A 14,361-nucleotide genomic window follows, 5' to 3' on the forward strand; every position below is an offset into this window, starting at 1 on the left:
TTAGCTACAATAAAATGTGTTGCCTGTGGATCATGTACCCATAAAATTTGTTTCCCGTTAACTACGATAGGTTAAGTTTAGAAAGCTCTAAAAAAATTCCAGAGATTAAAATTTAAAAAACAACGATAAACGACATTTAAAATTACTTGTTTTCTGGTTCCCTATCCGAATTGTTTGTTATAACCAATTTATTTATATATCCAATCTATTTTATGACTTTAAGGCCGTTGTTATCTCTGCTTTCTAGCCCTATCAAGGTTAAAACTTTGATTTATAAGATTTCATTTGATGAATCCAAATTATTATCAAATTCTGAACCATTTTTAGGTTCTAAAAACTCCTGAAATATGCATTTTATGAACCTTATTTAACCATTTAGTTTTTAGTATTTATAATCCAAATTATTATCAAATTCAGAAACATTTTAAGGTTCTGAAAACTAATGAAAAACGCATTTTATGAACCTTAATCAACCATTTAGTTTTATGTTTACTTTTAACCGATTTTCCATACAAACATTCTCCAAATAAAACCACAAAACATAAATTTCATATATATTAAACACTATAAAGTGCATTTATTATTTTGTTTAGCAATAGCAAAACAATAGCGTTGAAAAAAATAGGCTTAAGTCTAGGCATTACAAAATTGTTAGCAAAAAGTTCAAATTCACATTTAGATGTTTTATCTCTTCTTTCGCAAGTTTAAAATCTTTTTGTTATTAGTACAAGCTTAGTGGTACATTTTCTTAGTTGAAAATACTTGTAAAAACTATACATTACGGCGAGTGTTATTAAAATGCTACTTATGCTCTAAACTAAACTTATCTTAACTTAATATTATATCGATTTCACTGGCCTGGCAGGTCAATTATAACATTATTCGTAGCTTGTACTAAGTTTAAGTAATTCCATTCGTTTTCTGACTGTTGGGTGTAAATTCTAATTCTAAATAAATATATTAATGCTTAAAAATGATCTTGGAGTAATATATACACTTATGGGTTTTGGGACTTGCTGGCCTGCCCTGACACTCAGAAGCAGATGGACGCAGCATCACAGACTTGGTTGTACCAGGTCCACTGTTCGGTTAGGAGATCATCTATTGCGGCTTTGCGCTCTCTGCCAGCTTCTATTGAGTTCCTGCCTCTCTGGCCTCGCCGGGCGGCGGAACTTCCTTCATCGACTCCACCTTCGCTACGATCTTGAGGGCTGGGCCCAGCTTCATGCCCATAGCATTCACAAGATGGTTCTCCTTGAGCAGCAACAGGGCCTGACCGTCGATCTCCTGCTGAATAAAGTCGTCCACATAGTCCTGACATCCAGGCAGTTCTCGAATGAAGTTGCTAACCTCCTCCACACTCCAGCTGCTGATTGGCGGGCGATCCGATCCATTCACATTCACATTGGAGGATGGAAGTGCCACTGCAGGAGTGACCACTCCAGGCGGAGCTACTGCCATAGGTACAGGAGGTATTGCAACTGGCAACGGCAATGCCAGCGGCAACGAAAGCGGGGAAGACGCTGGGATAGCCGCTAGCACCGGCATTGGAATCGATGGAACCTCTGTTGGAGCCGCTTGGATGGGCAGCGATTCGGACATTGCCTGTAGGGCTTCTGTCTGCATTTTTCCTCGGCCATAGCTTCGTCCAGTTTGTCCACCAACGCCATGGCGTCCACTCCAACAATGCCGCCTGTTCCAAGGCCGTTGGTCTCCCCTGAGCCCACTCCACCGATGCCATTCTTCGCCTGTCTGGCGCACCCTGGCGAACAGTAGCGCTTCCGTTTGAGCTTTGATTTGTGTTCCAGCTTGCCACACTGCTCGCAAGCAACCATATCCGCTGCTGGAGCCGACGCGATCCCACATGGCTTAATGTCTTCCTGCATGGCTGCCTTTTTCTCTGATGAAGCAAAAGGAAACAGGTAAGTTTGGGATTATATAAGGCTAACGGTGGCTTATACTTACTTGGCGGTTCATCGCTGACATCCTTGTCAGCATATCGTTGCCTGGTCACAGGGAATGGTTCGTTGGCCTCCTGTATGATAAAACCATCGATGACGTGGGTTAGCACATTAGGCTTAATCATGGCCTTCGGCAGATCTTTTACTCCGTTTATGCTGCCAGTTGATGTGGTCGTGGTGGTGCTGGTGCACGTTGTGGTTGAAGTGCTAGATGTAGTGGTAGTGGTTGTACTTCCTGTCGTCTTGGCAATTCCAATCCCATTGCTAATAGTTGTCGTTATTGGAGTTGCAGTAGCGGACGAATTGATGGAGGTAGGCACCTTGGGTTCCTCCATTCCGCTAGCAGTGCTGGGTGTGGTGCTGCTGCTCGTCGGCTGAACTGCATTGCTTTGCTTACTGCTGGGAGTGGTAGGTGTCTTCGATGGCGTGGACGCCCGATCTGCGACTTCTCCATTGGGCAGAGCCTCACTCGTGGAACTGCTGGCCTCTACGGACGAACTGATATTTGCAGAAGCGGAGGATTTGGGTGTGGTGCAGATGTCTTGACCAGATACAGCCGTCATTGGCGAATCAATAGGCACCAGAGTAGCGGTGGGTGCTTTCGAATTCGCATCCTTTGTGGGCGTGGCAGGAAAACTTCCCCCGCTACTAGCACTGCTGAGCGTTACAAGCTGACCCGGCGATGGAGTAACAGCAGTGCTAGTCACAGAAACCGTCACCGGCGGAGCAGTAGATAAGTGGCCCACAGTGGCATTCATCATCGAAGTCATGGCCAGGATGGGATTAGTGGTGGGTGAGGGCGTTGTTGGTGTAAGTGAAGGTGGTCCCTGTTGCTGCTGTTGAGATGCTGCCGCTATGGTGGCGTTGATTAGCTGCTGCTGTTGTTGTTGGATCTGAGCAGCTTGAGCTTGAGCCTGAGCCTGTGCCTGCTGCAGATTGGCCACTGTACTGCTGGTGACCAGGGGAGTGCTGCTCTGATTGGTAATCGTGACCACACTACTGGTGGGAAGCGATGAGGAACTGCAAGTGCCAGGCTTAGCTGTCTGGAAGATGGCGCCTGAGGCGGAGAGAGCTGCCTGCAGAGCACTGGAGGTAGCTATGCCAGCTGGCGTCGTCGTCGAAGAAACCGAAAAGGGCACGCTGCTCAACTGCAGCTGTCCGGTTTGCTGCTGCGATTGCTGCTGCTGCTGTTGGGCGGTCGCTCCCACCGCTCCACCCACTACAATCTGCTGGATGATGCTCTGCTGCTCACGCTGCTGTTGTTGCTGCTGCGCTTGGGCCTGCACTTGGGCTTGGACCTGTGCCTGAGCCTGTTGCTGCAGTTGCTGCTGGATCAGCTGGTTGTGAAGTTGTTGCTGCTGCTGGGGTGTGATGAATGAGTTGGGCGCCACCTGCAGGATCTGCTGAGTAGCATTGGCAAGTGCCTGCTGCTGCTGCGCCTGTGCTTGTGCTTGGGCAACTTGCTGCTGCTGCTCCCTTTGCTGTTGCTGTGCCTGGGCAACCGCCTGCTGTTGTTGCGCCACCGCTTGCTGTTGCTGGGCGTTTACCTGTTGGTGTTGTTGGGTGACTTGCTGCTGTTGTTGCTGTTGCTGGGCCTGAACAGCCGCCTGCTGCTGCATCTGAATGGCAGCGATCTGCTGCTGGAACATTTGCTGCTGTAGGAATTGCTGCTTTTGAATGAGCATCTGTTGCTGCTGTTTGTCCACTCCTGCCGCAGTGGCTGCATGGAGAGTCTGTCCATTCTGGAGGGTAATGGGAGTGCCTGTCGTACTCATCACAACCATTCTGTAGGAATTCGGGTAAGTAATAGTTAATATCATCATATTGATACTGCACATCAGAGACTACTCACTTATTGCCCGCCGCATTGACCACCTGCTGGAGATTCGTTGCCTGCTGTTGCTGCTGCACGGTGGTCAGGTGACCCACCACTTTATTTTGGCCTGCGACCTGACCATTTTCTGTCTTCAAGGTGGGTAGAGCGGGTCGCACGGGCTGCTGCTTGTTACGCATCTTGGCCTTCAGCAAACTCTGGTTTTGAGCTGTCTGTGTGGATACGGAACTGGCTGGACGCACTTGGGTTCCATTGTGAGGGCATAATTGGAGCTCCAGGTCGCTGCAGAGTTGCTGCCGTGAGTTGCTGCTGCTGTTGCTGCAATTGGGCAGTGGCAACAGCTAGCTGCTGCTGCTGGGTCTGGTTAGTAGTGCCTGCCTGCTGCTGCTGTTGCTGCTTGGGAGCAAGTGCATCGAGTTGGGTGCGTGCCTTGGTGGGAGTCTGGGTCACATTGCACTGGATGATCTCTGTGGGAAATAGTGTACCTTAGTATCTGAACAAATGCCATTTATTATATAGATATTCTTACGGTTCTGCTGCGTCTGCAGGGTCTGTGTCGCCGGTTGCTGTTGGATGAACATGCCCTGGGTCCCGTCTGGCTGGTTACGCAGGATGATCTGATTTGAGCCAAAGGGCTGCAGTCCGTTTTGCCAGAACCAGGGGATTTGCATTTGTTGCGCTTGCCCAGCGTTCAGGAGTTGGGCAGTCTGAACCGACTGGGCGCCGACTCCGACTGGTAACGTTGACTGCGAGACTTGGACGCACTGTTGAGTGGTTTGGGTGGTTTGCTGCTGTTGCTGTTGGACCTGCTGTACCTGCTGGGCCTGTGACGTTCCAGCGGACCCTGTACCCGTCGCCGCCTGCACTGTGCTGCTCGTAGTGGTCACCTTCTGGACCACTTTCTGGGCCAGTTTGCCCTGCGCATCCACTCCCACTTTCGCCAGAGCGGCTGTCAGCTGTTGCTGCTGCTGTTGTTGCTGCTGGGTGAGTTGCTGTTGCTGTTGCTGCTGGCTTAGCTGTTGCTGCTGCTGTTGGGTAAGTTGCTGCTGCTGGGCGGCGGCGGCCATCGACTGCAGCAGATTCTGTTGTTGCTGCGGCGAGTGGGAGATAACATTCACCGGCGAGATAAGCAGCGTCTGGGGCGACTGGTTGTGGTTTGATGGAATACAGGTGGCGAAGTTGCCCCCGGCGAATCCCGCTTGTGCTCCAATCATCTGCTTGGCATTCTGCGTCGTGGTAGTGAGCATCTGGGGACCGTTGCCCTGAAAGGGCTTGCCGGTTATGACCTGGATGGGCTGTTGGCCGAGGCCGCCTGGATGCAATAGATTGCCCGACACAATCATCTGCGGGTACAAGAAGCTGGTAGAGGGCTGCATCAGCTGCACAGTCCTCCCCTGCGACCAATCCCCGCCAACACCTCCGGTGGCCAGCTGCATTGGCGGCATGGTGCTGATGGCAGTAGAGTGCTGTTGCTGCTGGCTCTGCTGCGAATTGGCCGGACTGGGTGATCCTGCGGCGCCACCCTGCGTTGCTCCTCCACCATTAGATTCCGATAGCTGTTGCTGTAGTTGTAGTTGCTGCTGGACTTCCAGAATGTTGGCTGCATGCTTCAGCTCAGTTCCACTGCCGCCGCCCGTATGCTGGGGAAACTCCTGCTTCACCTGAATAGCGTAGGGATTGCTTGCGTAGAACTGCTGCAGTTGCTCCGGTAGGATCTGGAGCGGCATTGTGGTGGTGGCGGCCACCTGCTGGCCGGGATTCTGTGACTTCTCCAGCGTGAGACTGGTGTGGCGGGCAAGGACGTGAGAATTCGGGTTCGAGTTGGAGCTAGTGTTGGGTGTGCTGGGTGCACTGGGCCTGCCCGGGGTGTTTGGAGTGTGAGTGTGCCTGCGGGCAGTTGGTGGGGTTCCGTGACGAAGACTTGTGGGAGTAACTGTGCCTGATACCGTTCCCGTAGCAGTTCCTGTTCCTGGAGTCGCCTGTTGCTGGGCAATGCCGGGATGCGGGGGGCTGGCCACATCGTATTTCTCGTCAAACGTGATGCCCGCCTTCTGGGCGAGCGTTTCCAGGCACTTCAGTGGCCGCTCAAGCTGCTTGCCGCTAGCCTGCTGTTGTTGCTGTTGCTGGTGTGAGTGTGTGTGTTGGGAACTGGTGTTGTTGTTGTGGTGCAACGGCTTCTCGCGGATGTTTGAGTTGTCCTTCAGGGGTAGAGTCCCACCTGCTGATATGGCCGATGCTAATGTCCCCTGGGATGCTGTGGTGCTCACTGGTGTAGTGGTATCGCTTTCTGTGTCCGCTCTGCGGGATTGGAAAAGGGCAATTCCGAGATCAGTAAACATTTGATTTGACCACATGCAAATAAATTGGAAGAACTGTGTGCCTAATGGTCTTCTCTTGTCCTAGCGACAAACAATAACATGGCCGAAGGCAAACAGGTTGTCAGCATCTCCTCCCCCTGCCGCTTCTCCACATTTCAGCCAAACAAAACCAAAGAAAAACAAGCAAAACAAGCTCTCCCAGATCTCCCAGCTGAGGAAATGACTTTACCCATTATGTTTACCTACGATATCGATGGTTTATGGAAAGTTAATTTAGTATACTTTGGCTACTTTGGGTAATTAGGTAAATTATAATTTACAATAATTCATGAAATGTATAGCTTATAATCAAAAGACTTTAAAACCAAATAATCTTGAAAGTTAACTATAATAGTTGAAATCAAGGCAACACCATTACCAAAACAACACAAGCTACTTGGTAAATATTAAAATACGGGTTTAGTCATTAAAAATGTGTGAGACAAATGCTGAAACTAGCAAACAAAAAGGTTCTTATTTAATAAACGTATTTGCAAGGTAAATATTAAATATGACGACTTGAGTCGCACCACAAATGCGAGAAAAGTAAATAAGTCGAACGGTAAAGAATTTTTAATCTCCAGATCATGTGGCTACGAAGTTAAAACGTGAATATTACTTTAATCACTCATTAGTTTGAATTTTTATGAGTGCACGGCAGTAACCTTTTTCCATAATAAAAAAGTGGAACATTGATTTATTGCAAAAGGTTTTCCCTTACTTTACATTTAGGTAAAAATCCCAAAATGTTCTTTTACTTTGTATTCCATACATTCCCCGTGCCCGCCCCTTTTGCGACAGCAATGAACATTTGGCAAAATGCGAAAAGGACTCTGTGTTCATTGAAAGAGGGAAAGAATGGAGCGGACTCACTGCCTCACATCGATCTTTATCTATGGGTTTTCGAATTTCCATGTGAAGCATCGCAGCCGACTGCATTTTCTACAGTCAACAACAAGCCGGAAAACTAATTTAGCGCCGCAGCTGGCTTATTTAATGTTATTGTTTCACTACAATACAATACTTGCGAATTGCAGGCAAAGTTCAAGGACCTTCGCATCGAAATGTTAAATATGATGACAGTTGGGAGAAACAGAAGCGGACAACACGGTAATATCATTCATACATATGTATATTAATTAATAATTTCAAATTTCAAAAAAAGACCATCATAATGCGAACTAAAAACAAAAATTGAGATTTTAACGGTAGATAACGGAGATAACGCGGTATGTATTATTTTGTGTGTATTATTTTGCTGGCCGCAACTGTGATGCCCACCGGTCCGGAGAGGCTGATCCCTTCCCTTCCCCCCACCATTCTCTTTCCCTCGTCTAAAAAGCCCGCGTGAGTCCCATAAAAAGCGAGAGCATAAAAGGAAAGTAGGAAGAAGGCCGAATAACAAGCGAAATGAGTTATAAAAGCCGGTAAAAGTATTTTGGTAGCCCTCATATCGCTGCTACCCCTTAAAAACACAAAAGTGAAGGGAAGCAAGGGGTGGTGGGCGGTCTAGAGGGGTGGAATTTTTGCCACAGGGTTGAAGGTGTGCGTGTGTAAGCTGAGCTCACAGCCACCCGCAGTGAAAAACCTCTTGAGAATAAAAAAAAAAGACTGGTTTCCAACTTGGAGTTTATGTGTGTGTGTGAGCCTCTTACAACAATTTCGTTGCAACCGGGGGAATAGTAGTAACAGCAGGAAAGGGAATGATAAAAATGCGGGGGAAACAAACACACACTCACTGGTCAAGAGAGACAGAAGCAGAGAAAGGGTGACAGGAGGGGTAACTAAAATCCAAATCAAACATCACTTCCAGCGGAATCAGGGGTGCAAATGCGAGGGAGCGAGTGAGAGGGTGTCATGACAGCCTATTGATTGATACACAAACGAGTTTTGCGATGAAAAAAAAACAGATGCGAGCGAACGAGATGAAACTACGGCCAGCCCACACACACTGCCACAATCTCACCTACAGGCTGAGGTGTATTTTCGGTGGAAACAGGGTTGCCAACTGTAAACAGCTGTTGTCAAATACAATAAATTTTACGAAATTAAAAAGGTTTTCAGGGCTGTTATAATTTACATTTAAATAGTTAAAAGTTTATTTCAATTCAGTCGTTGAAAAAAATAAAACTGTAAACTTGCATGTTTTATTTATCTCATATTTTTCACCGTTGACAACCCTGTTTCGCCAGTGCGAGAGCGAGCCAGAGAAAGAGAATCTGTAAGAGAGCTACCAGGGTTGCCACATGTATGTTTCAGCAACAACCAAAACTGTTACCTTTTGGTAGAACTTTTGTTGTGTTTTTTCAAAGTTGCCTCGGCAAGTGAGAGGGAGGAAGTTGGTGAGAGGGGAATCAACCACCACCAGACGACGCACAAATACACATACAAACACAGGCATGCATTGCGAAATTCGTTGTCAACAATGCAAGAACACTGAACAGCAGGGGGCGTGTGTTGCTTGGGAGCGGGGGAGATGGAAGGCGCAGAGGGAGGAAACTCGTTTTGGGTCTTGTGAATTTATTCTTTTTGGCCCGCCAGTTGAGCGCATTTTTTGATGACAGAACACAGAATATCGCCCGTTGCACTTCCACGAGAATGATGGCTAATGTGTCACGATCCGGACAATATACACAAACTATATATTCAAGAGCAACTAAACAAACAACAACAGGCAATACAAATAGTAAGTAATAAAAAATATATAACAAAACCAAATAAAAATACCTTTTTTGCATAAACTTCAATGCACGACGATCCATTATTCAAAATAAAAACAATATGTGTAATAAATTAAAGGTATGCATGCGTCGGCGGCGATTTCTTTTTGTTTTTGTTTTCGGCGGCGGCGGAGACACTCGGTGTATTTGTTGTTTTCATTGGCATGGCGCTTTCTTTTTGGCTTGGCCTTTAGACGCTGTTCTTGTTGTTGTATTATAATGTTGTATTTTACATTAATAAACACACATACACAAATATGAGAAGGCAATAAATACAAACAAACAGCAGGCAACATCAAACATATATGTACATGTATGTAACGTTAAACGCAAGACAACAAAATGTACATAAAAACGAATACGAATACGAATCCGACTAAGTGTGTGTCTGTCTGTGTGTGTGGTTGCGTGTAAATGAGTGTATCGTGCACGGGCAGTAGTAATTAGTACAAACTCCACTCACAGTCACTACTCTCCACTTCGAATTCTCCCTGTTAGCAGCAGTCACTTTTTTTCAGTGTAACGACTAAGCACCTGTGCACGCGATCATGCATATGTACGAAAAACATACTGCATAGCGACAAATCTAAACGCCTGCTTTTCTTTCACTGCAAATGTCGGCAGCGACGGTTCGCCAGCTAGAGTTTCGACTGTGGCGCGGCATCACTTTTTCATGTCAAACATCTGCACTAACTAATTAACAGAACCGTTAGCACTTTTCAAAAAAAAAAAAACAACAAAATAGGGTATCAAGTGTGTACGTTGCGTCGGCGCGAGATTTTTCTCCGTTCAATACACATGCGATTTATACGACTAAAGCACCAACACGAACGCGGAGCAGAGTAGAGTGCAAGAACCGCACGCCGCAAAGTTTTGTGTGAAACTGAATCGCGCGCGCCAGCGACAACTCTACTGTCGTTCGGGAAACACATGAATGCGCATGTGTGTATTGTGTGTAATATGTGTTCTGATGTGTTAGTGTGCAGCTGGGCATGGGACACGAACTGAACGGTTTCGATTCTCTGCTCTGAAGACACTTTTACGACTAAAATATTTTCTGTATACTGAAATGCGAGGGTGCGAGTGCGATGGCACTAGGGGTGACCCGCGTCGGAAAACACGCGCAAGTGAGATGCCCTCTGCGCGCTTTGGGGTTGGAATGAAACGGCAGCAGTTCAGTTGACAAAGCAAAACGAGTAAAAACAGGAATCGAGGCTACAGCTGGCGGGCATGTGTGTGTATGTGTGTGGGTTTCAACCACCTCGATAGTGAGCCCCTTCCCCCGCTGAAAAGAAATACCCTACACCGAATCCAGTTTTCAGTGTCTGTACACTCGAATGTCTACAGCTCGATTTCGATTGTTGCTATACTTCATCTTCTTTTTTCGATCCATCACAACCACCACTACCTACTACCAACTGCCTCTACTTTTTTTCTCCCTCCCTCATTTTCTTTTTTGCATAGGATCGGATCGGCTTTATTTTATTATTAGTTGTGCTTGTCGGAAACAGACGATGTTTCTGAAAGGGGGGTCTACCGAATGCGCAGAGGCAGAGCGAAATGCTTATTTCACTCACTCTTTCGAACACTGGTATGAGATCCATTGTCATAGGCTTCTACTCTGCTGTAGTCATTGTCGCCTAAGAACAGTGGAGCCATTTCATTGGTAACTGTATTGATGACAATATGGAAATATAATAAAATTACTAAGAAAAGAAAGTGGTTAAGATGTTTTTGAAGATCTATAGTATGAGCCAAGACAAAAAAATGTTGTGCTGCAATTATCAAACTTCGTTAAGGAAAGGAAAACTGGTATTAATTGTTTTGCAGTAATATACATTTTTTTATTATTATATATATTTATTTTAAGCAAAATATTTATCACCTCCGTCCCACTGTGCCTGACTCTCGTATTTCGTTTTTCATTTTGTGTTTGCCTGGGTGCATACATACATACATAGGTGTAGTTGTATGGCCTCTTGTTGGTCTTCTTCATTCCCTCCTCACCCCATCCAACAACAACAAACGTTCATTATTGCGATTACTGTTGTTGTTTTTTGATGGTTGGGTTCGACAGAATTACGTTTCGTCTTATTTGTTTTGGCTTTTTGCTGCCGCCATATTATTTTCATGCTCGTTAAGTGCTTTTGCTCTCTCGCTCTCTACTTTGCTTTGATGTGTTTGTGCGTTGTGTGTGGGTTCAACTAGCTATTGGGCTTGTTCGTTTTTTTGCTGAGCTTTTTTCTTATTAGTTGCGGCCACCTCCGTTATTTGGCTGCTTCACCACTTCCTCGCGCGCTCAACTGTACAAGAAGTCGAGCATGCGCCCAACTTATTGGGTTATTGTTAAATGGGGATAATGGGGTGTCAGCGAGAGAGCAAGTGAAAACATTTCGTTAAAATTACAAATGTCTAATGAGCGTACTTTGCTTTCCGCGTGCTTCCTTACACTCGCACATTGCCTCTCGCTCTGGCGCATTTGCCTTACACGCACACGTTCATACCTGGTGTTGTATAGTTGCTGTTGGCAATTGTTAGAATTTCCTTCACCATTTTTGTTGGAAAGATCAACATCTGCATACACTAACGGGTATGCGTGTGTATATGCGCTGGTGTGCGTTTAAGTGATAAACAAAAGAGGTTGTTTGTGTTGTTGCTGGGCTTATTGCAGACGTAATGAAGTCCGTTCCAGCGACAGCGAAGTCGGCTGACGTTTTATTGTTATAAGGCGTGGCTAGAAATGAAAATGGATTGCTAAAGGATCACCACAAAATAAATGGAAGCTATTCCACCAGATAATGTGTTTAGCTTTTCTCATCTGATATCTATTAACCAGATACAAAACAAGAAGCATTATAATATGCCAATTGTATCTCAAGATATACAAATATAGTTATTATTATACATATGTACATATGAAAAGGTATTTATTCTTCAAAAAAATTGTATATTTACAGCTGACTTTTTAGTACACTTCGTATTGTTTGATGGACCAAACCCCTATAATAAATAATTGCAATCCGTAATGTTTCCTTCTTCAACAGCCCCTAGTTTCTTTATTATCGCCAATTCTCCATTGTTACCAATTCACCCCTAGGCATTATGTTTGCCATTGTCCTTCGAGGACACTTAATTGACCTGTCATGTGCAGCGTAAGCAGGAAGTCCTCGAAAATTGGGATCGATTCTGAACTCAATATCGTAGTGGATGAAATGCTTCCGTCGTCCCTTGAGTCCTACATATGTGACAGTGCTATGGACTATCCAAAGTTCCCCGAATCCGTGTCCTAAGTAAATTCAAACAAGATTTCAGGGGACATTAATCAAAATTGGTTTGCTGGAGTATTGGGAAAGATGCAGTAAAATATTGAAAAACAAAATTCTAAGAGTTAACTACTGAAAACTGTGTAAATAATAAGCATATTCATTTTAATTTAAGTTTTCATGATTAGAGGTTTTTTGGAAATTAAAGCTTAAACAATATTAAATGCAACCCTAAAGCCACCAAAAGATAATATTATACTAATATTGATAACGAAAAACTATAAAAAAAATACCTCTCGAAACTGTACTAAAATTTGAGATTCGATATGATCCTTTTCAAAACAAACAGGAAGCCGGGAAAAAGGGTTGAACCCTTTGACACTTGCACTTCGCCACGACCTTTGGAATCAAACCAACCTTTTCCACCATTTTTCTTTGCGTCGGACAAGGCGATTTCCCAAAAAAAAAAAAAAAACAAGATACAATTACCCTCAAAAGACAAACAATTCGGATATCCGAATTTGGAATCCAACCCCTAAGCTCATTAGGGGTGTGAACAATCTGTTGGGACTGTGGAAAAATGAGGGGGTACCGTGTCGAGTTCATTCCCTAGGGGCAACCTATTCGGTATCGCCTTAACAGCTCATATTCTTCGCATGTTTCCATGTCGTTTAGAAAATGTTGAGATGGATATTGATTTCTATGATCTCAATTTCATATATTTTATATATACATCATAATAAGCCTATGTGTAATCACATAAAACCATAATGGAATGCATGTAAAACGTTAATAAATAAACTGTTTTAAGACTTTGTTTTAAGTTTCAAAACTTAAATGACCATACATACCAAAGCTACTAAAAACGAAGTAAAAATTCTTATTTCCTTTGTCACAATCTTAAAATGTAAAAAGTGGATCTGTTCATTTGCTTCAGATGTTATTGCAGATTACGTATAGCAAGCATAAATATGTTTTCCAAATCGAAAACAAATTAACTTTTCAAGGTGTAAAGGCAGCCCTACAAATGTCAAAAGGAAAACAACGAATGAAACTCTCAACTTTAAGTATAACGGTGTTGGCTTTAGTAAATACAATTAAACTCAATTAAAACCTCTAGGATTTAGTCACTGCGTGGTAGTATTATTATATGTAATATAAGAACATTACAAATATTTAAATTATTAACTTATATATACATGTTTTCGATAAATCCTTAAGTTTCGGTTATGTATTCTTAAGAAGACTGCTCTAATTTAAACAAGATAGCGATATTTGAAATGGAAAACCAATTGATAGATTGTAATCCTAAAGTAATCACATTGCCACCCTTAAAACAAATAGAGATTCTCAGCGTCATTCCATTGAATAAAAAAGATTTTATTCACCTTTATTAATATTTTGGTGAGTTTTTTAACCAAGAACTGAAACTATAATCCGGATTCCAAGACCTCCATTTTGCTTTGACTACAACAACAACAAGAATACCGTCTAGAAAAGACGCTGCTAATTGGCAACACACAATGCCGACGGAAGATCGAAGCGAATAAAAAACGGGCACACCACCGAAAGAAGTTTTTCTTTTTCTTTGGAAGGTGCAACTGAGACAGCATCATTCTGCAGTCTGCGAGAGGGAAAGTGTTGGCGATATACTGACAGGAAAGAGGTGGGGTATTCTAGCAGATACACTGGGCGTGGCCTGTGGTGGAGTGGTGAATTCGAGAGACAGTATAACAGTTGCTATAGAAAAGTTGTGTGTGTTATTTTACTTAGTAAGAACTAATAAACATAAGAAAAGTGTGGATTAGTTTTGTGAAAAGTCGCAGTGCTTATATTTTAATTTAAGAAACACTGTTTTAAACAGAAAAAAGGTAAATATTGCCGTAATATAAAATGTCAGACCTTGTTAAGCTCATAAGTGTATTCACACTTTGAGAGGATCAATTTTTGTCAGTTTTCGCGAAATAAATAATGTTATCCCTTATCAAAAATGCGAAAATTGCTTACTGCTAATTTTCTTTTCAAGACGACAGTATTGTGCCCATAACTAAGCCATTAATGGTCCAAATATAGAATGTCATACCTCTTTGAGTTTGTTTTTTAAATCCTAGGAAAACTGCAATCACAGTTTAAAACGTAAATTTTTTTACATTTTTCGCAAATTTTGAAAATGTTACCCTTTATCGAAAATGTGGAAACTGGTTACTCCCATTTTCCCCCCAAGAC

At 43.9% G+C, this 14,361-nt stretch overlaps 1 protein-coding gene across 1 annotated transcript; it reads right to left on the reverse strand.

Moving 5' to 3' along the window:
• Window positions 1–546: 546 nt before the first annotated feature.
• Window positions 547–9,738, reverse strand: LOC108103635 (polyhomeotic-proximal chromatin protein). The gene is given in 7 exon segments (XM_017209184.2): window positions 547–1,631; window positions 1,634–1,900; window positions 1,966–3,746; window positions 3,814–4,055; window positions 4,057–4,262; window positions 4,325–6,093; window positions 8,880–9,738. Coding segments are annotated over 7 exon segments (4,800 nt in total). The 5' UTR covers window positions 8,915–9,738; the 3' UTR covers window positions 547–1,131.
• Window positions 9,739–14,361: the final 4,623 nt, after the last annotated feature.

The sequence above is a fragment of the Drosophila eugracilis genome, unplaced genomic scaffold (assembly GCF_018153835.1).
Source record: "Drosophila eugracilis isolate 14026-0451.02 unplaced genomic scaffold, ASM1815383v1 contig_2167, whole genome shotgun sequence".
Classification (NCBI taxonomy): Eukaryota; Metazoa; Arthropoda; class Insecta; order Diptera; family Drosophilidae; genus Drosophila; species Drosophila eugracilis.